Source organism: Xenopus laevis, chromosome 7S (genome assembly GCF_017654675.1).
Source record: "Xenopus laevis strain J_2021 chromosome 7S, Xenopus_laevis_v10.1, whole genome shotgun sequence".
NCBI classification, from domain to species: Eukaryota; Metazoa; Chordata; class Amphibia; order Anura; family Pipidae; genus Xenopus; species Xenopus laevis.
This window is the reverse complement of record NC_054384.1, coordinates 21573643-21599135: the sequence shown is the minus strand read 5'-3', so window position 1 is coordinate 21599135 and position 25493 is coordinate 21573643. Positions and strand designations below refer to the sequence as shown.

The 25493-nt window shown below is 35.6% G+C and overlaps 2 protein-coding genes across 2 annotated transcripts in view; both read right to left on the bottom strand.

The window, feature by feature from the left end:
• lcor.S (ligand dependent nuclear receptor corepressor S homeolog) overlaps nt 1–25493 on the bottom strand; it is a 75562-nt gene that overhangs the window by 12933 nt on the left and 37136 nt on the right. Inside the window, 2 exon segments of the mRNA NM_001095197.1 lie at nt 9513–9523; nt 9525–9564. Of these exon segments, the coding sequence (NP_001088666.1) occupies nt 9525–9564 (40 nt within the window). The 3' untranslated portion in view covers nt 9513–9523.
• On the bottom strand, nt 16141–21002 carry LOC121393067. The gene is made up of 2 exons (XM_018227011.2): nt 20946–21002; nt 16141–20860 (listed from the first exon to the last, which is right to left on the bottom strand). Exon 2 carries the CDS (start codon nt 20857–20859, stop codon nt 16552–16554), a length of 4308 nt encoding a protein of 1435 aa, XP_018082500.1. The 5' UTR covers nt 20860; nt 20946–21002; the 3' UTR covers nt 16141–16551.

Sequence of the window (25493 nt, the reverse complement as noted above, 5' to 3'; positions counted from 1 at the left end):
CTAGCGAAGTAGACAGACTCTAGCGGTACTTCGCACCCTTATGCCAGACGAAGCTGCGCTGTGGCGAAGGGACATAACTACGCTAATTCATTAAGTTGCGGATTTTACTGAACGTTACCTCTTGCGCCAGACTTTACTTTGCCAGCTCAGACCAGGCGAAGTGCAATAGAGTAGAAAGGAGTTTCTCTAAAAATAGTTTAACTATGCCTGGCGAAGTGCGGGAAAGCGCATTTTTGGAGTTTAGTGAATTTGCCCCATAGAGTACGTGTTTACATGAAGAAAAGTTGGGATCCAAAGCCTGTATTGCAGCTAATGCATTTTAATAGCAAGTGTCTGCTTCTGATGTACCGGAAATAGGTATAGGCAGAAGAGGCACGTGTCTAGTTCGCAAACCTTGGGGGGCAACAGGCATGTACCTTCCCAGATGCCTACTCCTAGTCTAACCAGACGAGTACTGCACTGTGCACCTGTAAGGTTGCTTGCACGCAGGCGTTTTCACGTACGTGCGCACAGTAAGGATTGTGTGTGCTTGGCCCTGACAAGCAAGTATGCTAATGGCACACCAAAAGCAATAACTTTTTCTTGTGTACCAACAAAGACCCTTGGGTGGACACCAAAAATATCTTCTGACAGGCTCCACTACCAGTCCTGTGCAAGGTAGGAGGAGGGATGATGAAGCTTTTCTAATTGTTAAGCAACACAAGCTATAGCTGGATGGATGATGGATCCATGATGGATAATCTGTAAGCAATTGCATTTAAAGGAGAAGGAAAGCTACGGAGGCATTTTATTGCCAATAGATTAGCTGCAATAGTGCAATCTAGAATGCTATATTTATTCTGTAGAATGTTTTACCATACCTGAGTAAAAAGCTCTAGAAACTCTCTGTTTAGGATAGGAGCTGCAGTATTAACATGGTGTGACATCACTTCCTGCCCGAGTCTCTCCCTGCTCTGGGCTCAGATTACAGTAGAGAAGGGAGGGGGGTGGGGAAGAGGAGCAAACTGAGCATGCTCATGCCCAGGGCAATGAGGTTTAAACTGAAGGCAGGAAGTCTGAAACAGAAGCCCATGAGTACACAATAGAAGGAAAGAAATGCTGTGTTTCTTTTGACAGGGGACTCAGAGCAGCACTACTTTGGGGGTTTACTGGTATATTTAGATGGACATTTCTGATAAGGGTTACTTAGTTTTAACCTTTCCTTCTCCTTTAACATTCCAATATGAGGCATATTAGTTTCAGTGGGAGGAAAGGTTGGGGGGGGGGTTAAGAGAGAAGATGTTTGAATACATTTTAAGGCACACTAGGAGCCACATGATTTATGTACAATACAGTATATCACAAAATAGCACAAAATGAATTGCCTTCAATGAAGAGTGTGCTGAAACCTGGGATATAATTTACCTGTAGTTTCCAAAGCATCTCATACAGTTCTCCGCTGCAGGTTGCTGATTGGATTAAAAGATTATAGGCCTTAGTCTGCCTGGCATCATTTCCCTGGATTCAACACACGGATGACGTCTGCGCTCAATTCTTTAGGTGCAAGTGTGCTGTGCCTATTGACACCGGGTGCAAAGGGAACCCTGGTCAGTAGGTGGTTTCCATACGGAAGTGCAAGAAATGCATTTTAATGCATGTACAGTGTTCAGAATAATAGCAGTGTAAAGTGAATAAAAGCTCAAAATCCTTATAATGGCTTTATTTTCTATACATACAAATGCAGCAAATAAGTGTTATTCCTTTACAGAAAGTGAAGAAAATTGAATATTTGGCTGTTCCAAAAAATAGCAGTGTCTGCATTCTTCTTTACATACAGACATTCACTGTATAAACTGAAAAATGTTTCAAGATTTTCTTTACTTTGAATCATTGAACTAATATTTAGTTGTATAAGCAGTGTTTCTGAGAACTGCTGCACATCTGTGTTGCATGGAGTCAACCAACTTCTTCTGTATTTCTTGGTTTTGTCTCAAAAACAACATTTTTGATGTCACCCACAAGGTTTCTATTGGATCAAGGTGCAAGGATTGGGCTGGCCACTCCATAATCAATCTTGTTGGTCGGAACCAAGATGTTGCTCGTTTACTGGTGTGTTTGGGGTCATTGTCTTGTTGAAACCCCCATTTCAAGGGCATTTTCTCTTCGGCAGAAGGCAACATGACCTCTTCAAGTATTTTAATGTTCCCTGATCCCTGATATATGATAAATAGGCCCAACACCAGAGTATGAGAAACATCCCCATATCATGATGCTTGTGCCACCATGTTTCACTGTCTTCACATTGTACTGTGACTTGAATGCAGTGTTTGGGGGGTCGTCTGACAAACGGTCTGTGGCCCCTAGATCCAAAAAGAACAATCTTGCTTTCATCAGTCCACAAAATGTTGCACCATTTCTCTTTAGTCAGTGTGTTCTTTGGTAAATTGTAAGCTCTTCTGCACGTCTTTATTTCAACAATGGGACTTTGCTGGGACTTCTTGCTGATATCTTGGCTTCACATAGGCGTCTTCTAATTGTAACAGTATCACAGGTACCTTTACTCCTTCTTTGATCTTCCTGGAGCTGTCATTAGTCTTCGCGTTTTGACTATTCTTCTGTTCATTCGAATTGTAGTTTTCAGTTTTCTTCCACGTCTTTCAGGTTTTGGTTACCATTTTAAAGCATCTGAGATCATTTTAGCTGAGCAGCCTATCATTTTTTGCACATCTTTATATGTTTTCCCCTCTCCTATCAACTTTTTAATCAAAGTACGCTGTTCTTCTGAATAATGTCTGGAACGACTCATTTTACTCAGGTTTTCCGAGAGAAATGCACTATAACCAACATGAACAACATTTGCTCCTTCCTTTATTAAACAAGAGTGGGAATTTTTAACAGAATGAAAGACCTCACTAATTTAACTCCACACTATTATTATGAACAAGCCTTAATTAACCATTCAATTACACAGAATCAGCAGACAGCATGACATGACTGTTAGGTCGTTTGGTTTTCTATTACTCTACTACACCTACTAGTAAATTATTTGCCATGTAGAAATATAATTTCTACCAAAAACAGTGATTGATCAGGTTAGTGATGTCTGACTGCTATTGTTCTGAACGCAATTGTGCATATTTATTTATACTACGTGAGTAATAGTACATAAAACATTTGTTACAAATAGAAATTTAAAAACCATTAAACCAGGGGTGTCCACCCTTTTGCCTTCTCTGGGCCACATTGGAAAAATAAAAATTGTCTGGGGCCCCACTGAAATACACAAACCCCTTTGATTTGTAAAATTACAGAAAAGAACTACAATACCAGTTGGATAACCAGATACGGCTATACATTGGAATATGGGACACCTGGGTATTAAACAGACATTATTATATTATTATTACTAACTGGGCAATGAGTCCCCCATCCTCCATAGGTCACCACATTGTTACAACCTGGTATAGTAAGCCTGTTCCTAACAAGACAACAGACTGAGGTGGTTAATGTGTCTGGACTTAGAGAGCACAAAGTGTTATTTCACTTTTTTCTCTGTATTTCCATACATTTATTTCTTATTTTTACTTTTCTTTCTTTTCTCTCTCCTGTCAAGCTGGGCCACATGCGGCCCTCAGGCCGCAGGTTGGACACCCCTGCATTAAACATAGAAGTTTAAGAGATGCAATTTTAAGGGAGTGTGGGAGGTTTTTATGAGAGATTCATGAATGATAGATACTTAACCTATGGGATTTCACTGCTCTATGGCACAGTCAGCAAAGGCCGCTTTTGTTGCATTAACTGGATTTATGGCACAATGTGTAAAATGTTTTTTTTCACTTAATTCTTGAAAGAAATAGCCAAAAATTTTGAGAAAGCGATAAAAGTTTGTTCCTGTTAATGCCAAGTAATGTCACATCTCTCACAATCAACTAATTTGAGACATAAGTATATTATTGGAGGTCAGCTTGAAAATTCTTGGTGATTTCTGATGTTATAATTTACAATGGGCAAGTGGTTGTACAATTTCCTTCCAAAACCTGGCTGAGACATTTAGTCACTCTGAAACAAAGCACAGTAACTAGATATGTTATGCACAGATTCTTACCCACAATCAATAACTCGACACCCATACTACAAGTACAAACATATATTCCTGCAGCTGTTATATATCACAGCTACCCCCTTCTGGAGACATCTATGTAACCCTATTACAGCCATTTACACCAACACAACATGCCTATAAAATATATTTTATTTTATGGAGCCTTAGGGGCTGCACTGCTCAAGAAGAAACTGCTGATAAGTTGGACAAAAATTTAAACCAAGAAAGAGGTTGTGGGTTGCTACAAAACGAACTCCCAGTAACAACAGCCACCTTAACTATCTTCCATCACCCCCTCATCACTCCTTCCTTGCACTGTGTATTAGACAGAAAGGTGCCCCTGATTTAGATCATGTTTTGAGTCGGCTAAAACATTACATACAACCAGTGGGATTGTTTTGCCTCCAATATGGATTCATGCAGCTTAGTTACCATCAATTGCAATGCACTGTTTAATTATTACAGAGAAAAAGAAAATCATTAAAAAATTATTTGCTTAAAATGGGCCTATGTAAGATGACCTTCCCATAATTTGGAGCTTTTGGGACAATAGGTACCAAATTGCTACAACATAATCACATGACAAACTCATGAATGAGGGATTTAGTAAATATTTACTAGAGAACAACAGGCCAGAAAGTTGATCTACGGACTGAACAGTGCATGGCAGATGCACACAAATTCATTGTGGTCCATTTTCATAATAATATGAATTAGTGGTGCCTAAGGAGAAATCCAGTACAGGTATGGGACCTGCTATCCAGAATGCTCGGGACCTGGGGTTTTCCGGATAACGGATCTTTCCGTAATTTGCCTTAAGTCTACTAGAAATTCATTTAAACATTAGATAAACCCAATAGGCTGGTTTTGCTTCCAATAAAGATTAATTATATCTTAGTTGATCAAGTACAAGCTACTGTTTTTTTTATTAAAAAGGAAATAATTTTTAAAAATTTGGATTATTTGGATAAAATGGAGTCTATGGGAGACAGCCATTCCGTAATTCGGAGATTTCTGGATATCGGGTTTCCGGAAAAGGGATCCTATACCTGTATAACTCATTGTACCAAAGAACCTTACCAGTAGCACATGTTAAATTTATGCCAATAAACTCATTTCATCAATAATTCATAGAAATATCACAAACTGCAAATTCATCAAAGCAATAAATAAATAAATTTTAAATAATTCACAAACCCATTAAATCATTATGCAGTTTACAAGGGGAAATTGAGTAAACAGGAGTTACAGAAAAGTTCAAACCATCAGCATAAACCTCTGAACCAATAGAATTGACCCAAATGTGGTATGGGAATTGAAGAGGCATCATGGTCTCTAATCCAGTATGAGTTCAATGAGTAGGATTGTGCCTAAAGGAGAACTAAACCCTAAAAATGGATATGGTTAAAAATGACTTTATTTACTGAACTTATTGCACAAGACTAAAGTTTCAGCTTGTCAATAGCAGCAATGATCCAGGACTTCAAACTTGTCACAGGGGGTCACCATCTTGGAAAGTATCTGTGACACTCACATGCTCAGTGGGCTCTGAGCAGCTGTTGAGAAGCTAAGCTTAGGGGTCGTCACTAATTATCAAGCAGAAAATGAGGTGTTTGTAATATAAGCTGCAGCTACAGGGCTGATTGTTTAATTCCGATGCTAATTGCACTGGTTTCTGTGCTGCCATATAGTAATCTATCTGTATTAATTACTTAGCCTAATATTGGGACATTTCTATTCTATGTGTACTGTATATTGTGAGTGGGTCCCTAAGATCAGAAAGCAACTTTATTTATCTGGTCCTTACGAGGTAATTACATTTCCAGTATACAAACCCCTTCCTTGCATTTTTTTTAAGTAGGTGTCCATTATGCAGGGGGATTATTTGGGCACTGGTAATATAATTATCTACCTTGCAAGGACCAAACATGGAGTAGCTTCAATTTCCCTGTTCGGCTAAAAATAAATAAATGTAATTTCTTTTTATCTCCACTCATGTTAAAAACAGGGCTATACTGCCCATTTGAAGAGACACTGGGGCTCTTTTAAGTTTGTGAAGCACAGAATGATCTGCACAGTGAATATATTTGCCCAGTGCATGGTAATATTTATAAAGTTGGATACGAGTAGCGTATTTAATGTGCAAACAAAATCGCTAATTTTTATCCGCACTGCAAATGTCCATAAGGGCTTTTTAAATATGGCATAATCACAAACTGCAAATATTTATGTGAATATTCTGCATTTGAGTTATGCCATGTCTTTGGGGTCATAGAAAATGTTTGCAAAACAGTTTACACAAGTTGCATATATAATTTCTGTCCGCTATTTTTGCGCACAATGGGGCTCAATTATCAACACTGGATGGGCTGTTACCTATAGCAACCAATCAGTGATTAGCTTTTTAAAGCCAGCTGCAAGTAGAATAATGAATGCTTAAATCTGATTCTAGTTGCTATAGGTAACAGCCCATGGTCAAATTTGCCCAGTGTTGATAAATGAGCCCCAATGACTGCACTGTGCCTGAACTCACGCAAACACCCATCATATTTACAAGCCATATGCAAATATTTATGCACAATGCGAATTGGCAGTAAACGGAAAGACACAGCGGTGCAATGTTTTAGTGCTCAGAAAAAACATTGGCAATACAACCATTTGAGAAAAAAATGTGCTGCCCAAACTTTATAAATGACCCCCATCAACTTTTACTTTATATTTTCTTTTATACCGTTTGAAGTTACTTTTGCTCATGTATTTTTATACCCAAGTAACTTCTTAATGAAAACATTTTTCCCTTTCACGTAAGTAACATACCATGGAACATATTGCTCAATTGACCTCTCATGAGATGGCTTCTCAGCAGACATTTATTTTAACAAAAACTACTCAAGCCAACTCTCTCCCAGACGATAGAGGTTTTCCACAAGCGGAGAATACACTGCCCCAACCACCCCACCAAGATTCTTACCAATATATCTTGAAAGAGAGGACCATTATATTTCAGTACATGAATGCCACATCAATTAAAACATTTTAAAGTGATAAGATGGTTTTGTCGATGTTTCAGCCTTTGAACTAATTATGCAAAGCATTCACTAAGCAGTATTGATAGTGATTCAGGATCCTCAAAAAATGCATTCTGCAGAGTGAATTATCATTGTTGTGAAAATACACCTTGTAGTATAGAAGGTATTTGATTCAAGGGCCAAATATATAATAGGATAATGTATGAAATCTAAAAACAATTATGGCTATAGACATGCCCTATTTTATATATTATATTTATTGCAGCAGCCTAAAGGCTCAAAAACTCTAGAACAGTAATCTAAACCAGGAGTAACCATGATTTACTAATGCGAGGTTGACTTTTAGTGATGTTGTGCCATTATGATCTACATCCATAAAAGCATTGCTAGCATTCTGTTCCATGGAAAATATTACTTAAATACGGATTTATGGGAAAATGTATGTTGCTATATTTAACAAACAACTATTTCTTATTTAACCTTAACATAATAAATATCTGAAGGAAAAGCATAACAGAAGAGATTTAGACAAGCTGTTGTTGACAGTGTCTTGAGATCTACTGATCATCAGCTAAAGGTCTACTGGTAGATCCCGATCTACCTTTAGGGCACCCCCAATCTAAACCTTTACAATTGTGCACAGCTGACCATCTTGGATCTTGCTAGGAGAGTCACACGCACATGCTCAGATTAATCTGGGCAGCTTTTGAAAAGCTGTAAATAGATAGGCTGTGCAAAATAAAAAATGTTTCTAATATAGTTAGTTAGCCAAAAATATAATGTATAAAGGCTGGAGTGACTGGATGTCTAACATTATAGCCAGAACACTACTTCCTGCTTTTCAGCTCTATAACTCTGAGCTAGTCAGCGACTTGAAGGGGGACCACATGGTACATATCTGTTCAGTGAGTTTGCAATTGATCTTCAGCATGCAGCTCAAATTCAAATGCAACAGATATGACCCATGTGGCCCCCCTTCAAGTCTCTGATTGGTTACTGCCTGGTTACCAGGGCAACCAGTCAGTGGAAACCAAGAGAGCTGAAAAGCAGGAAGTTGGGCTATGTTCTGTTATATTAGACATCCAGTCACTCCAGCCTTTATACATTACATATTTGGCTAACTAACTATATTAGAAATTTTTTTTTGCACAGCCTATTTAACCAGTTTTTATTTTTACACTGAACAATTCCTTTAAGGGTTGTCGTAAATCATCAAGCAGAAAATAAGGTTCATCTGTCATAAGATGATGATAGAGGGCAAATTATCAAATTGGGATGCTAACTGAACTGACTATCGGGCCGTCAGAATCTAAATGAAATAACTATTCAGCATTTATATTCTATATACAGTATATTGTGATTAGGTCCCTAAGCTCAGGTAACTGACAGCAACACCAAGCATGTGTTGTAAACCAGATGATGGTGAGCTATGATGGCGCACAACTTTACTGCTAAAGGCCTGTGGTTGCCTTTGGCTGGTACAGAAGCCCATAACATTAGGTACAACATTTCTAGCCTACTGCTTTTTTAAATTTTAGTTTTACTTATGAGTTTAGGCAAAATATCATCTATGGGGGGGAAAACTAAGGACAACTAGAACAGTTTCACAAATGCAATCTGTTCTGTATAGCCTTTATATCAGACAATCCTACGGCATAAATCAGAGAACAACCTCTGTGCTGCCCGTGAAGTCCTTGACAGGCAGTTATGTATATGTTACAATCTACAGCTGATAAGCAGTTAAACACTAAATTTAAGATCAAACTGCCTCACAACACTAGGGTCACCTTAACATGGAATGAACACACTTGCATTTTAAAAAGGGCATACAGGTATGGGACCTATTATCCAGAACGTTCAGACCTTGTAGATTTCTGGCTAAGGAGTCTTTTCCTAATTTGGATCTGCAGTCCAAAAAAATAATTATAATGTTAATTAAACCCAATAGGATTGTTTTGACTTTATTATATCTTAGTTGGGATGAAGTACAATATACCATATCCTTACTACAGGGATAAAGGAAATCATTTAAAAAAAAAAAAATTGAATTCTTTGATTATAATGGAGTCTGTGGGAGACAACCTTTCCGTAATTACAAGTTTTCTGGATAATGGGTTTTTGGATAACGGATACTATACCTGTAGTTATGTAAAGAGATCGACAATGTTTCAAAAAGTCTTACATTAGACGGAGATCTGGCCATCTCATCATTAGCACAATTTAAGTCACAGTTGACCTTTTTACATTGTTATTACCAACTTCCAAAATGGCCTAAAACTGGCATATAAAAGTGAATTAGTGTAAAAAAAAAAAAAAAGGTAATTCAAACATTTCCGGCTGAAATACATGCGTAAAAATGCTTGTATTTTCCACCGGCATTTATATGGTAATTTCATAATTACGTAAAGATACGTTTATCCAGGTCCCGAGCATTCTCTATAGCAGGTGCCGTACCTGTAACAAAGTGTGACAAAGGAAACTTTATGCAAAGGCAAAGAAAACATAACATGTAATAGTAGCTTTCAATTGTTTATTGACAAGTCCGAGTTTCTTTTACACACACGCACACACAAAAATGCATATGGGAAGGAATATGTAAAAATTTGTCCTTGAAAACTGGTTTCCATCCATGATCGGCAATGCAGTTTCTTAATAACACGACGGGTATGAAAGCATTTTGTTTTAATTTATTGGGCCACATTTTTTTTTTCTTTACAACTCTATACAACAGAGATATAAAAATGAAAAAAGCACCAAGACATACAAAAAAATCCCCTGAGCAAAACCATATAAAACAAAGCAAAGGTAAAATCAGATGAATAAATGTGAATTTAAATGACTACTTTTTTGCAAATTACACACACAAGAAAATGCTCAAAATACATTTATAGCAATTATTGCATACAAAAGCAGTATAAATACAAAGGTATTTTAATCAGGTTTCAGATATACAAGATCCACAATAAGAATTCATTATAATCTTACGTTGTGTTTTCACAGTGTATTTACAGTTTCCAGATATGCACACAAGTCTAAAAATGCCTATTAAAAAGGTAAAACAAAATCACACCGTGGTACAAAAATACCGGAGAGAAACCTTTCCTTGAGAAATTGAATAGAGACAGATCTGCAGACAGAGTACCCTTCAGATAAACTTAAAAATAAACTGATAATCAGTGACTGAAGAGAGGGTTCCGCTTTTTGTATTATAATCACAAATTTGCTCCCCATGCACATATTCTATTCAGTATTGGATTGGATTTGTGATTACCATTTTCAAGTCTAAGGAAAAATATTAATTTTGTTACAGAAGTATGTATGGCCATATAGGCAAGTATTGCAGAAACGTTCTTGTGATTGTATACAAAGGTCCTGCTGAATCTATGTACAGTGACCTCTCTTCTCTCCATTAAAAATGTGTTACATACAACCAAAGTTGTTTAAAGTGGAACTGTCACGCAGACACAAAAAGCTGCATAATAAAAGTCCTTTTCAAATTAAACATGAAATCCAATTTCTATTTTTTATTAAAGCATTCATAGCTGTTGTAAGCTCAGCTGTCAATCAAATATTGTCTGCCACTCCTCTATGCCATGGGCATAGAGGCGGGGCAGACAATTACTTTCACTTTCCATTCAGCACTTCTTAGATGTCACTGCTCTCCCCACATTCCCCCGTTCGCTTCACCGTTTAATTGTGTAACCAGGGCATAGGGATGGACATCAGGTCCCCCATTCTGGTGCACAAACAAGATTCTGAGATGACAAGGCTTGTCTTAATAACAGTGTCCACAAAATGGCTCCTGCCTGCTTGCTATAATTTTGAAATCCCAGACTGAAGAAAGCAAGATTCAAATTATCTATATAGTTTAATTAAAGTTCATTTTGCTTGACTAATGTGATAAAATAGGATTTTGAATAATTTTTTTGGGCGACAGGTCCCCTTTAATTGCAATTTATGTAGACTAAACCACTACATGTATCACAAGACACGATATGCAGTAAGGACAATAAGAGCAATAGAGAACTAGTACTTGAATTCTTGAAAACTGGTCTTCTTGTTAACAGGCATGTGATGGGCAATGACACAATATACGTATTTACAGCACCGAATAGGTTTAATTTTGTGGATTAAATCTGCAGCTTTTGGTGTATCCACAGGAAATAAAGGTTTTTCAAGGTTATGAAAGCATTTACAAAACATGATTAAGGAGACCAGATTTAATCTGCTAATTGGGTACTTCCATGGGGACCTCCAACAGGCCAACATGACCGATAGTTGGCCGAGAATTAGGCAGATGGAGTTCGGGCAGGTTTTTTACGTCAGATTGGGAAACACATACTAGTTGATGTGGTCTACACTCCAACTGCTCATATTCCGGTCACTGTAATCTAATTATTTGGCCCTAGGGCCAACAATCAGAGCAAAGGGGTTGTTCACCTTTGAGTTAACTCTTGGTATGATGCAGAGAGTGATAGTCAATTTGCAATTGGTTTTCATTTGTTATTATTTGTGTTTTTGGAGTTTAGCTTTTTATTCAGCAGATCTCCGGTTTGCAATTTCAGCAAATTACCCAAGCAACCAGACTGATTTGATAAAGAGACTGGAACATGAATAGGAGAGGGCCAATATAATAGAGGAGTAATAAAAGCAGCAAGTGCAATACATTTGTAGCCTTACAAAGCATTTGTATTTTAGATGAAGTCAGTGACCCCACATTTGAAAGCTGGTAAGAGTCAGAAGAAGGCAGATAATTAAAAAAATAATAATAATGATGACCAATTGAAAAGTTGCTTAGAATCAGCCATAATATAACATACTAAAAGTTAACTTAAAGGTGCACCACCTCTTTAAAAGCCTGATATGGTTCAGTTTAGGTAGGCATATAGGGGGGAAAATCATCTTGTTTTGCGACCTTGCCAAAATGAGCGGATTATATTGTATATAGCTAAACTGTGACTGCTAGGAACAATTGTGAATGAAACAAAAAAGCAGTGAAAAAACTGTCAGCAAATTCAAGTGAAGAACACAATATTAATATTACTTATCCAGCTTACAGTAAATCAGTTAAAGACTGTCACAAAGCACTAATAGGGTTGATGACTGGAAAAATGCCTATAGCCTACAATCCAGACTGTATTGCTCAAACATAATGGAATGTTCATTTATTCTTGTATATAGAACTGGACAGGTTTTACTTGAGCAGGTTTTTTTTCTTCTTGAACTCTGTGGATAAATGTATCACTATAAAAAAAATACCTTCTGCTTATCTATCATCACAGGGCTATTAGACATCCCTGAAAGAGAAGCAGTGGCCAAATCACTAAAAAAACAAAGCAATATTTTTAAATACATTTTTTTATACCAAAAACAGGTTATAATGGCGCATACGTTTTGCAAGACGGTTGCATTCCATTATGAAAATAGTCTTCCCAAAAGGATAAAGAATTCTGTAAACATTTGTTTTAGTCAAAAATACCAACGAAAATGGTTGTGGTAATTCCGGTGCTGTACAATGAATAAAAAAATCCACATTAGGTAAGTAAATCTTAGCGAGGACTACATCTTAAAACAAAAAAGTGATTTTATTTTTTTTTATTTTACAACCCAGCTATGATGAAGACTTGTGTGAATAATGGGAATTTTTGCAGTACTTGCATACGTTGAAGAAACGGAAAAAAACTAGCAGAAGTCCTATAGATGCCATTTATTTGAGCGTTATTGCTTGCTCACATTTAGGGTGTTATTGATTAAATGCTAAAAAATAAAAAATCGGAATTTTCAAGAAAACAGAAAACTCAAATTTTTCAAGAATTGTTATACCCCAAGGCTGCAAAATGTCAGAATCCGAAAATCCGTCATCTCAGACTGTATAATGGTCAATGGAAGAGGTCCCTATCCTATTTGGAAGTTTCTGTGGTTTGCACTGGAATTAGCCGCAAAATCCATAAAATTCAAGCGATCCAGGAAAGAAATCCCCCAAAAAATAGTACAATTCGGGGTTTTGTTCGATTTTATAGTGTTTTTTCCCCCAATCCGATTAAATCCAGCTTTTTAATCAAATCAGAAAAATTTGGATTTTGATAAATAACCCCCTTAATGCCACTGTAGGTAGTATCAATTGACTGAATTAAAGCTGCTACTTTAGGCACATGCTAGTCATTTTTACTGGTTCATGTTAATGCAAAAGGAATAATATGCAAATATGTTTGTTTTAAATACAAAAATACATTTGCAACAAACAATAACTCAGTATTAGGTTTCCACCTAATATTTAATGCTGTAAGAGACTTAAAAAGAATCACAAGATATGGCTTCAGACATGACAATTCCAATGCAAAGATTGATAATGGTAATTCTTCACCACAGAATTCTCTAATTTTGGAATGTCAGTTTACATTTGATTTCCAATACAGATATGGGGACCTGCTATCCAGAATGCTCGAGACCTGGGGTTTTCTGGATAAGGGGGTTTGGATCTCTGTAACTTATGTCTAATAAAAAAATAATTTAAACATTAAACCCAACTAAATTGTTTTGCCTGCACGAAGGATTAATAGTATCTTAATCATTTATTACAAGGTTCTGTCTTATTACAGGGAAAAAATTCAATTTTTTTTTAAAAAAAAAAAATTCAATTTGATTTAAATGGAGTGTGGGAGATAGCCTTTTTTGGGGGCTTTCTGGATAAATGGTTTCCGGATAATGGCTCCCATACCTGTACCTCCAAATCAAACCATTTAATTGAAAAATACACAATCCTCGAGCACAAAACTCAATAGAAGCTTAAAACAAATATAAAAGTTATTTTCCTTAAAAATACAAAATAAGATCTTCAGTCAAGTGCAAACAAGGCTTGCAAACAATTGCAACAGATCACATTTTCAATTCAATTTGCGAAAGCAAATGAACCATGTTAAAAACATCCAATCCAATGCTCAGTGCAGCGTTCATTAATATTTCAAGTTTAATGCATGGGTTTATAATTTGCCCTCATGGCCTAATATATCCTGATCAAAAAGCAAATATTCAACCCTTGAAACAGTATTGAAATGGTTAAAATCAAAACACCCATATTTCCAGATAAGCTATTAGACTAAAAAGTCAATTTACAATCCCTGGGTGCAGAATTAAAAAAAAGCAGTAGAATCCAGCAAATTGGCATACACTGATATGCTTGAACCAGCCTCTGCTCCTCCATAGTAGGAAAAAGATTCTAGTATTTAACAACTGTCCCAAAAAGGTGTTAACTACATTTAACTACTTTGCAAGTTGTGTCACTAAAATGCATGCACATGTAGACCCATGGTACAAATATTTGTTACTCTGTCTGTAACTTTGCACCGGATTGTAAGTGGCACAATTATGCTGGTATTCTGGAAAAGTATTTTGTATGCAAAATTTTGTGGGTTAAAAAAAACACTGTAATGTTTTAACTCCCTCTGTAAATGAGCCCTTAAATCTTCTAGACCAGCGATCCCCAACCTGTATCTTGTGAGCAACATGTTTCTCTCCAACCCCTTGGATGTTGCTCCCAGTGGCCTCAAAGCAGGAGCTTATTTTTGAATTCCAGGCTTGGAGGCCTTTTTTTTTTGGTTGTATAAAAACCAGGTGCACTGCCAAACAGAGCCTCAATGTAGGTTGGCAATCCACATAGGGCTACCAGATGGCCAATCAGAGTCCTTATTTGGCACCCCGGAACATTTTTCATGCTTGTGTTGCTCCTCGACTCCTTTTACTTCTGAATGTTGCTCATGGGTTCAAAAGGTTGGGGATCCCTGTTCTAGACCAACAGGTAATTAACAGCATTCTAAGTGATTCTCTGTGTTTCAGTAAACAGTTTCATTGTGCAAATTAAAGGTTAAATGAGTGCAAACCAGGCATTTTTCTATAAATAGTGACCTATATTGTGCATCACAAATAAATGACATTAGAGAACACATAACCATCACAACATTTGTATGGCCTCCGAAAAGGGTCCCGAAACACCAGCATACACCACCTCCAGATAGGTTGGGCACCAGAAATGTATCTTCGTTGGTGAAATTACATTATATTCCTTCCCATCTGTGCCAGGTTTGGATGGCAGATTACAGACATAATAACAAGCCTAACTAAAAAGTTATTTTCTAAAATTATAATGCAATCATTTTGTTGTATGAGAAACCAAAAAATTACAAAGCAAATTACTTTTTTCTTTTAGGTAGTAAAACAAAAAATGTTCCTGTTTTCCAAGTAATTATGCCCACCGGTTATTTCAGAAGCTCATTAGATTTTTGTTCTCTGTCACTAGACATGAGTGAGTGTGGTATAGACTGACCGCTACCAGTGGTGTAGCAAGCACACCCAATACCAAGCATTATTATGAAAAGACAAACTTCTCTCTGTACAATCAAAGTATTAAAAGGTTTATCACACAGTTAAACTGCATTAAAAACAAAAAAAAAAACCCCAAATGATAAATAAGGCACTGTATTTTAATGACATTCTCTGTTCAGAAATGAAACTCAATAAGTTAACGTTTCAGCACCGATCATAACCAAATATTAAAATCTCTTATTCTGAAATTGAGCTGCAGGTTCAATAAAAAGCCACATGAACTGGAAACTGCAAGTAAAATACAGGTTGTTCCTGAATAAATAATATTGCATCCACAGGTGTCTGCATTTCAACAAAATTTCAACTACAATGTGAGATTCACAGCTTTTTGAAAAGAACCACAGCTGATTTTCTGCACTCAAGTTTATACAATAAGGGGGTTATTTTCTAAACTCCGAATGCCAAAAACCCGAAAAAAAATTTGGTTTTTTTTGTATAAAATCTGAATTTTTAGTGGAAAACCCCCCCACACATTTTTCTGGATTTATTATACCCCCAGGATGGGAAAGTCAAAATCCAAAAATCCGGCATCACAGACCTGACGAGGTTGCAAATAAGTCAATGGGAAAAGTCCCAAAGAATTTTTGATCTGTGCTGGGTTTCGTGCAATAACCCGAAGATTTTGGGGAAAAATTTGTATGATTTGCATTTTTCATGATTGTTTTGAGTTTTTTCGTGCAAACAAATTTTTCGGGAAAGTGTATTAATAAATAAGGCGAATAAACCTGTGCAGATTTGGTCGGAGTTTTTTTCAGAAAAAATTTAGATAAATTACCCCCTAAGAGTCTATTCAAAAAGTTTTGTGTCTTAAAAGTGAGGCAGAAAAATAAAATGAGCATTCTTTAGATGATTCAAAAATAATATCCAGTTCGAAATAAAGTCCTGCCAACGTATGAAATCTAACAAATATATGTGAAAACATATCCAAATAGAGATTTAATATATCACAGCCACTTGTGGGTTAGCTACAGTTCTTCTTAAAACAGATTTGCAGATTCTCTGAATTGCTATAGCTTATAAAACTATTTAATGCAAAATATGACTGTACCACAGCAAAGTAATTTATTTAACCTGAAATGAATCTCTCTTGATATGTTTTGTAGGGTCCAATTTTGACTTTTGATTTCTCTTTTGTTGTGGCGGCCCAGAAGCTCTTTTACTCAAAGATCTAGTAAGCATCTTTTCAGCTGTCCTTTTAATCTGTGATGATGTTGCGGTATCTCTTGTTCTTTTAGACAGAAAATGTTTTTGCTTTGTTGATTTAATTTTATTCGTTTTAGCTGAACATGTAAGGCCCACAAGTTGAACTTTGCTGGAACCTTTTTTTGTTGTTGCTTTCTTATTTTTCAGACACTCATTCTCAGGCTTATCCATTTTATTTGCTATTTGCTTGTTCTGAAGACTGACACCAGCATCTAATTTAACTTTTTGAACTTTATTGGCTGGTAATGAATGCTTACTGTAACTGACATTTTCTGTGCTGGCTTTTAGATCAGTTTTCAGTTTCTTTCTTAAATGTGCTTCAGACTTTATAAGGTGTTCTTTAGAACGTTTCTGGCCTCTTTGTTTGTCAGCAGACAATTTTTTGAGTTTAGGTATATCTCTTGTAACCTCCAGGGATAATTTGGAATATGTGCCCTTTCTGTTGCTCGTTTTAGAATTTGGATTGCGTTCTTTAACATTTAATTCAGGTTTACTTTTTGCATATGGTATAGACAAGCTCTGGAGTTGTAACTTTCCATGAACACTGTTGCACTTTTTTCCTTGGGCCACAACAGGATTATTTAAGTTAACCAATGACTTTTCCCTTTTGAGTCCAGGTTTTTGTATTGTATCACATTTTCCTTTTCCATCAAAGTCAGTTTTACTTGGCTGCAATTCTTCATTTCGAATTAAATTAACTATAGCTTCTTTTGTCTTGTGATTATTACGAGCAGGAAAAACAGAAGCAAATTTTTTAAGATGTTTTTTCAATCGTTCTGCTTGTAAAGTATGATGATAAGAAATGAAAGATGGATACTTTGGCAGCGGAATTATAGGTAAAGGAAGATCTTCAGGAAGACAGGTGTTCAATTTTTTTACAATCACTAAAGATCTTGTTTCTGTTGTTTCCAAAAAATATTTACAAATATCAGAAAAATTAAGTTTACTCAGAAATAACATTTGCATAGCAGAACATTGTTGAGATTCTTGTGTACTTCTGATTTTGCGCAATCTTTTCTTTGTTTTCCAAATTTCCTTCAATTTGTCAGATTTATTTTTAGATTTTTGTACATTTGGAGTTTCCTTTTCAAGTGGAATCCAGCGCTTGTGAAGTGACATAAACTTGGTGTTAAAATTGGCTATCCGTTCCTGATTTTCTTCTTCTGAATACCATTCAACAAATTTTGATTTGTGGTTTGGAATATTCTTATCATTTAGGCTAACTGCATTCAAAGAATCATGTGACTGTTGGCCAGTATGCTGTGATTTATTTGCTTTTCTGTTGAACTGGTTATTTGTATTTTCCAGTGAGATAGGTGCTGAACTGCAATTCAATAAAGCCAAACTTTCATGTTTTAGTTTTTTTGCCCTGCGTTTGTTTTCCTTCCTTGTCCTGAATGAGTGTGAGGTAGTTGTTAACATCGATGTATTGACTTTTAGATCTATATCCCCATCATCTGTGCTTCTCAAACTATTTTCTGAAGGAAAATAAACTCTCCTTTCTTTGGAATTTACATTCACACATATTTTAACTTTTTTTTTCTGCTTACATCGGAGAGACATTTTATTTGATAAACAGTTGTCAGAAAAAACACCCATTTCTGTAGTTGGGAAATTTCTTAACATAAGCTCTGGATCATTTTTCTCAGAACGGTCAATTGTTTTCTCACAAATATTTTTTTTAGGGTTTAGGGTAGATTTTAATATTGTTTTACTTCTAACCTCTACAACCCGCTCTAAATTATTTGTATCTGGAAGCGTGGATACATAAATCTGAAGATTTGGACTTTGCAGTGTATCTGAAATAGTACCAGATACACTGTAGTTTTCCACGGATTCTTGGGTATGCCGACTTCTTAAACGTCTGTCAGATGGGGCTAGAATGTTTTTGGATTTCTTTTTTAATGACATAGATGATATTTTATCATTGAAAACATTTTCTGATTTTAGATTGTATGTGTTTATGGTTTTCTCTTCACTCAAACTCTTTGTTACCAAGGAGTTTAGTATTTTGTTTTGCTCATTGGATAATGTAGTGATATCACAATGCTGCCCCTCTTTAATTGCAGTTTCTTTTTCTAGACCACTGACAGAATGTTCAGCACTGCTAGACAACAGACTGGGAATATTTTCCTTAATGGAAATAAACATAGAACTTTCATCTAAATTATTTGCTGCAGTCGAACATCTTAGTTTTACTTGAAAAGATTCTAACATTTCTGGACATTTATCTTCAAGTTCCTCCTTTGTTGTACTTAGAACATTGCCATAATCTATTCTATTCCCTTCAGATGAATATTCTCTTTCGATCTGTAAACTGCCTGAAAAATCTGAACTAAAATGTTCACGCTCGTTTATTAATGCAGACTCTACAATTCCCATTTCTGAATTATGAATGCGCTTATGACCAAACACCTGTTTTCCTTTGATATTTGGAAATGCTGAACATCCAATTGTTTTTTGTAATAGTTCTAAAGTACCTAGATTTTTAAGAACTGAACATTTTTCTACATGTATATCAGGAATTGCCAGGTCACCCTTGCAAAATGAAGATATATTGACAGTGTCTGTGGAATGCTCACTACCAGGCCCATCTACTGAAAATGTTACATACTGAAATAAATTCCCAGAATTTTCTAGATTTGAGCAGCAAATAGGAGTTAAGATGTTACCCTGAATATCACTGCAACAAGAAAGAGATACAGACTCCTCTGTGGTTGGTTGAGGTTCTTCAATCTCAGCACAATTGGTGTTAAAAACAGGTATATTTTGTGAATAGGCTGAATTCACATCTGCAGAACATTCGTTCTGAATTACTGTAATAGGAACATTTTCAATGCTCTTATGTGCATTACACATAAGACTGGGTGTAATGAGATCAATCTCTGTACAACTTTTAACACTTTCATTTACATACTGAATCATTTCTTGACCAAAATCTCCAGGTGACAAATTACTTATAGTAACTGGCCCAATGCAATTTTCCGCTTGTCCTAATGCTGTAACTTTCCAGTTGCAACAGGCAGAGTCTACAGCCCGAGGACCAAGTTGGGTTTCAGTTTTATTTTTACTAGATGGATCACTCAGGGGAATGGGGTCTTTCCATCCTTTGTTACATACAAGTGATATAAACCCTTCTGACAAAGCCTCTGGAATTCCTACATTGGTAGCCAATTGTGGCGCAGTGTTATATTCTTCTGCAGTCACTGTATATAATGCAGAACTTGGATTTTCCAGTCTATGTTCATTTATTGGATGATTTAAGGAAACAATGTAATTTTGGTCATCGCTCACTTTCTCAGTTCTTTTACATTTTTCAATTGACGTGTGTGGCTTAATATTCTCTTGTAAACCATTTTTGCATGAAGATGGCAAAGAAACGGATTTAGGACAACAAGATTTCAGTGAATTTATATCACCATTAACAAAACGGTTGTCCATGTTGCTTGAATTTACGGAACTGTCTTGCTTTAAATTACAGTCGCTCTCCGCTGCATGCAGAAGTAGTGATTTGGGAAAAGACTGAAGAGAATTTTCGTTCTCTGATATTTTAGGTATGACTGAACCAAACTCTGAACCTGGTGTATCATTTGACAGGTCTTTCAGTAAATGCTTTTGAGGTACAAAACACCTTTCGGTGAAACTAGTTTGGCAGATCATATTATGAATTTTATACTGTTTTTCTGATGTTTTCATACATAAAACAAGTTTTTTTTCTGTAGTTTGTTCTCCATGGTCAGTGGACAAGAAAGAGCAGTTTAAAAGTGTGCATTTAGTCACTGAACAGCCAGCAGGAGACAGCCTCTCTGTTGCAGTTAAATACTCTGGAACCAGATCAAGGAACGCTTGGTTACCTGCACAGTCTGTAGCATTATTTTTAATGTCCAAATCTGTAGGTGCATTTGAAGGGGTATGACACACTAATTTATTGAGGTGCAACAATGAGGGGTCAAATATGGTTTTGGCATACTCTTTACTGTCTAACTCCATGTTCTGCTGATCAGAAATAACAGTGCTATTTTCTTGATTAGATGAGTCTTCAGTGCAGATATTGTTTAACACATTAATAAACTGTTTTTGATGGGGAGTACACAGTTTAACCATGAACTTTTCCAGTGTTAAGCTTGCCGAGCTGTTGGGATTTCTGACTTTTTCTGTACTTGACATGCTAAAAGAAATGAGAAAATGTAAGTTAGGAAATCATTTAAATGAGGAGGACCTCAGCAAAATGGGAATATACCCTTAACACTTACTACTGAAATACTGAACTGTAAAAGCGTGAAGTAACAAATCAATTCAAGATTCTGTCCTAGAAATACAGATCAAAACTAAAAAGTGGAATAAAAAAAGGAAAACAACTTATTTTAAACATTTTGGTAGATAAGAAAAAAACATTTAAATATTCTCTATAAGTCATTGGCACATACATATCCACCCTATACATTTCTAGATTCTATTTTTTTTTTTATTCAGCAACACAACATTCATTTCCTAGGCACATTTTCCATCACCTTCAGAACCTAATCAGTTTACCAATTAGTATGTCTTTTGAAGTGTTATAGAAAATCCATATATATAGGGAGAACACACTTCATACCCACAGTGCTCTAGACATAATCACACTGCCACTGTATAAAGTACTTTTATAAACTGCTGTTATCCCTTACTACTATGGTTTTAATATTCATGTCAAATAAAACTTCTACAGATTTGCTTTAGAAAGTATGAAATTATTGTGATTAGCTTTGTTACTAATGAGGTAAAGACGTGTACAGTTTTATAAACTTAAGAAGGGACATTGTCTTGTTTTCTTTTTAAACTTATAAAAAGTAGTAGTCCGTTTATAAATGAAAAAGTAAACATTTAGAGCTATATATACAAAGGATGTCTGGTAAACTAGAATACTAAAGGGCAACCCTTTGTAAAATAATTATTTAAAAAACAGGGTGTTAGCTGGGAGTGGCAATATGTTAGACACTACCCTGCTTTCTAACCTAGAACAGTTATCTTTAGTATTTCTTAAGGCTCCCTTTGCAGCTATTTAGGCATGCGATTGCACAGTACAGTAAAAATCAGAAAATTTATGTTCCAGTCTGAGCATTAAGACGATGCATGCGATCTAAGAAATGTGTGTAAGTCAATGTAGTGGTGCAGTACTTAACTAAAAGCAAACCTGAACTGGTGAAATCATTTTTACAAACTTAACTACTGTTCAATAGAAAAAGTTAGCAATTTAATGCATTAGTGGGTACTTTAAATGTGGGTAATCCCAGTGTGTTACTACAATTTTCTTGACCTTTAATACAAGAGTCATATTAACTTAAAATAGTTAACACGTCACAGTCACTTTTACAAAAGAAAATACTGAATCATACATTTTAATTCTTTACCATACAAACATTTATGTACGTCATAATTTAAGTACAAAAAGAAGTAAATGTCAATGAGAAAAAACACGTTTTTGAAAATTTTTCACAACAAATTTATTAGAAGAATAGTGGTCTTGAAAAGTCTAGCATCCAGTGAGAACTACCATACACAACAATACAGCTGGGAATGTATTTTGTTTTAAAATGACATGGTCAAATAATACAAAAAACCATTAGAAATTTACACATGCACAACGACAGAATCAGCGCTTCAACATACAATGCTTAAAAGAAAAATGAACCACATGGATTTTTCAATTTAAAGTACTTATCACATACATTAAGACATATCTTAAGTCCAGTTAAAATCAGAACTGCAGTAAAAAAAAATTATGTAGTGCAATCAAAAAAAAAAAATAATTGTGATCATAAGTGCTCTACTACATAGACATTGATCATAGCAACAAAAAGCTCAAATCACACAGTACAAAAAAAAAATCTGTAAATAAATATAAACTACAGTACAAGAGAAATATTAAATTATACAATTCTGTTAACTGTAAACAGTATATTGAAATGAGGTCAATAAGAGTAAAAGGGGTTCCTGTTTAATTTTTGATGATACATTGATCAAAATGTGTTAGTAGTCATTGCATGTAGATGTAAAATTAGCAAAAACAGCTGGAGTGTTTTAAAGTTGGAAGATAATAAATAATGCTGTATTTTTATATATTTTTAAGAAAAAAGCTGATTTGAGAGAATAGATTAAATAGTCCCACAGAACAGTTATGAAAGCTTGTAAAAATAAAATTCTACTACTAAACAATCACCAAAATTATACTACACAACTAGAAAACCAATTTTCCCAGGCTAGAATTTGAATAAACCTACCTCCTTGAAATAAAAATATATTGTACAATTAAGTTGTTGGCTGCATTTGCTTTAAATAATAATTAAAAAAAAAAAAAAACAGGAACCCCCATCTGTTCAGTAGTAATAACTGAATATACAGAATGCCACTATAAGTGTCTGAGGCACTGTGTGCTGAAGAGTTAATATGCAGCTTTTAAATCCGTTTGGCTGAGTTTTACCTGGATACCTGAAGTGAGTTTTAAACTTGACATTCATCAAGGATGTGCTACAAGCACGGCAAAAATTAAACAATAAAAAAAAAAAAAGAAAGAAATTAAAAAAAGTCACTACGTTTAAAAACATAAGAGTACGAGTACCTGAATAGTGTGAGATTAGTGAGTATACTGTCCCTGAGGGTTTACGCAGTGTGTACATATGTTGAATTCCTAAGTTTTACATTGTAGAACAGCAAATGCAATCCCATAGATCCCAAAAATCAGTTTACACAGGCTAAAACATACAAATGTTTCCATCCTAATAGCAGGTTGCTGCTAAAGCTTTAAATCCCATTTATATTGGCAAAACATTGGAGACCGATGAAAACCAATTTTAAAAAGTCCAAAAGCAGGCAAACTGCCCAGTGTTAAAGATTCGTAAACTCATTACAATTACAATCAAATGTATCTAAGGGCTCTAAAATACAGATCTGGAGATTCCGTGCTTGTATAGTATGATACCATTCAATTTCTGCATCTCTGGAGGAGCGCATTTTAAATATAAACAAACATCTAAAGCAAACTTTTCAAAATCAGGATTTCACAAACAATTTAAACACAAATATGTGTAGAAAGAAAAACAGTGTTACTTCACCTTATAGTTCAATTGTAATTAGTAAGACTATGGAGAGCAGATAACAGCACCTACATTCCAATAAAAAATCTAAATAAAAGTTAGTGCTGTAACAGAAAAAGTGCCAATAAGCCCTTCTCTTTAACAGAGGTGCAAAGTGCTTTCTAAAATATTAATGGACTCCTTTAAAGGAGAAGGAAAGGCTAAAATTAAGTAAGCTTAATCAGAAAGCTCTATATAAATACACCAGTAATCCCAGCAGTAATGCTGGGTGCTCTGTCAAAAGGAACACCACATTTCTATCCTATTGTGTACACATGGGCTTCTGTATCAGACTTCCTGTTTTCATCTTAAACCTCCAGGGCTACGGCTTGAGCATGCTCAGTTTACTCCTCTCTCCCCCTCCCTGCTGTAATCTGAGCCCAGAGCTATATGGAGCAAGGAGAGATTCAGGCAGGAAGTGACGCACACCAAGAAAATATGTCAGCTGCTATCCTAAACAAATAAGAGATTCTAGAGCTTTTTACTTGGGTATGATAAAGCATTCTACAGAATAAATATAGCGTTCTAGCTTGCACTATTCTGGCTAACCTATTGGCAATAATCTCTCTCGGTAGCTTTCCTTCTCCTTTAATGTGTTACTTGCTGCTAGAATTTGAAAAGTTGTGTTATGTAAATTTACAGCAGAAAAAGAAAAGTACCTGTAATATCAAGAGTTGCATTTGCAATTTAAAATCATTTGAAATGAAAGACTTAGAACAAAGCCAACCAACATTTTTATGGTGAGAGACAAATGTTTTCGATTGGCTTCTGAAGGGCAGATGCCACTGTAGTTTCTTACACAAAAATACACTCCATCTGTACCCAGGCACCTTAAATTTAGATAGCATTGATTGAAATTGTACATGTTTATTTCATTTTTTTTCATCGTAGCCGAGATTTGGAGCAAACCAAGGGATATACTTATGGTGAACAGAACATGGCCACAACACAAATGTAGTGCATTTATCATATGGAAAATTTACAATGATTTATTTTTTAAATAGATGTGATACTAATACAAGTTTATTGTTGCAGCCAAACTTATTTACGATACGTATAGCCCCTGCATTCATTGGTAAGTTGAAATGCCTGTATGTACATGCCCCCGGATAAGAGGGTCTTAATACTTCCACTTATTTGCATGTATTGAATTCTTAGGTCTTACTGATACGGTCCAACATAGGGTATAAGAGGATTGCATGAAAGGTCTGTGCCATGCAAATAGAAAGTTTACCATACATCAAAAAACTCGACAATAACTATCAATGCAATATTTGGCAGACAACTGTAAGCACATCTACTAGCATTTTTCCCTAACGGTGGAAAATTTGCAACTAGGAAGGGAGTATTATGAAAGTACTAATTATAACAAAGATTAATGGATGCATCAATTGTTAAAAAACTGGACGTTTCAGTGACACAGTAATACATTCCCCCTGCCTGCATATGGCTGTCATAAACGGCTTTATTAAAATTGCACTGCTCTCCCTTAACAAAAAGGCTAACCCCATCGCTTGTCTCCTCAACCTAAACCTAATTTAAAAGTCTAAAAATAAGTTCAACTTTGAGGTATGGATTTTTTTTTTCTGTACACAAAAATAATTCCATTTAGTGATTAAAAAAAAGTGACACTGCACTGGACAAAAGTTATATACAGAGGCCTAACCAATCACTGGTCTTCTCAGTGAA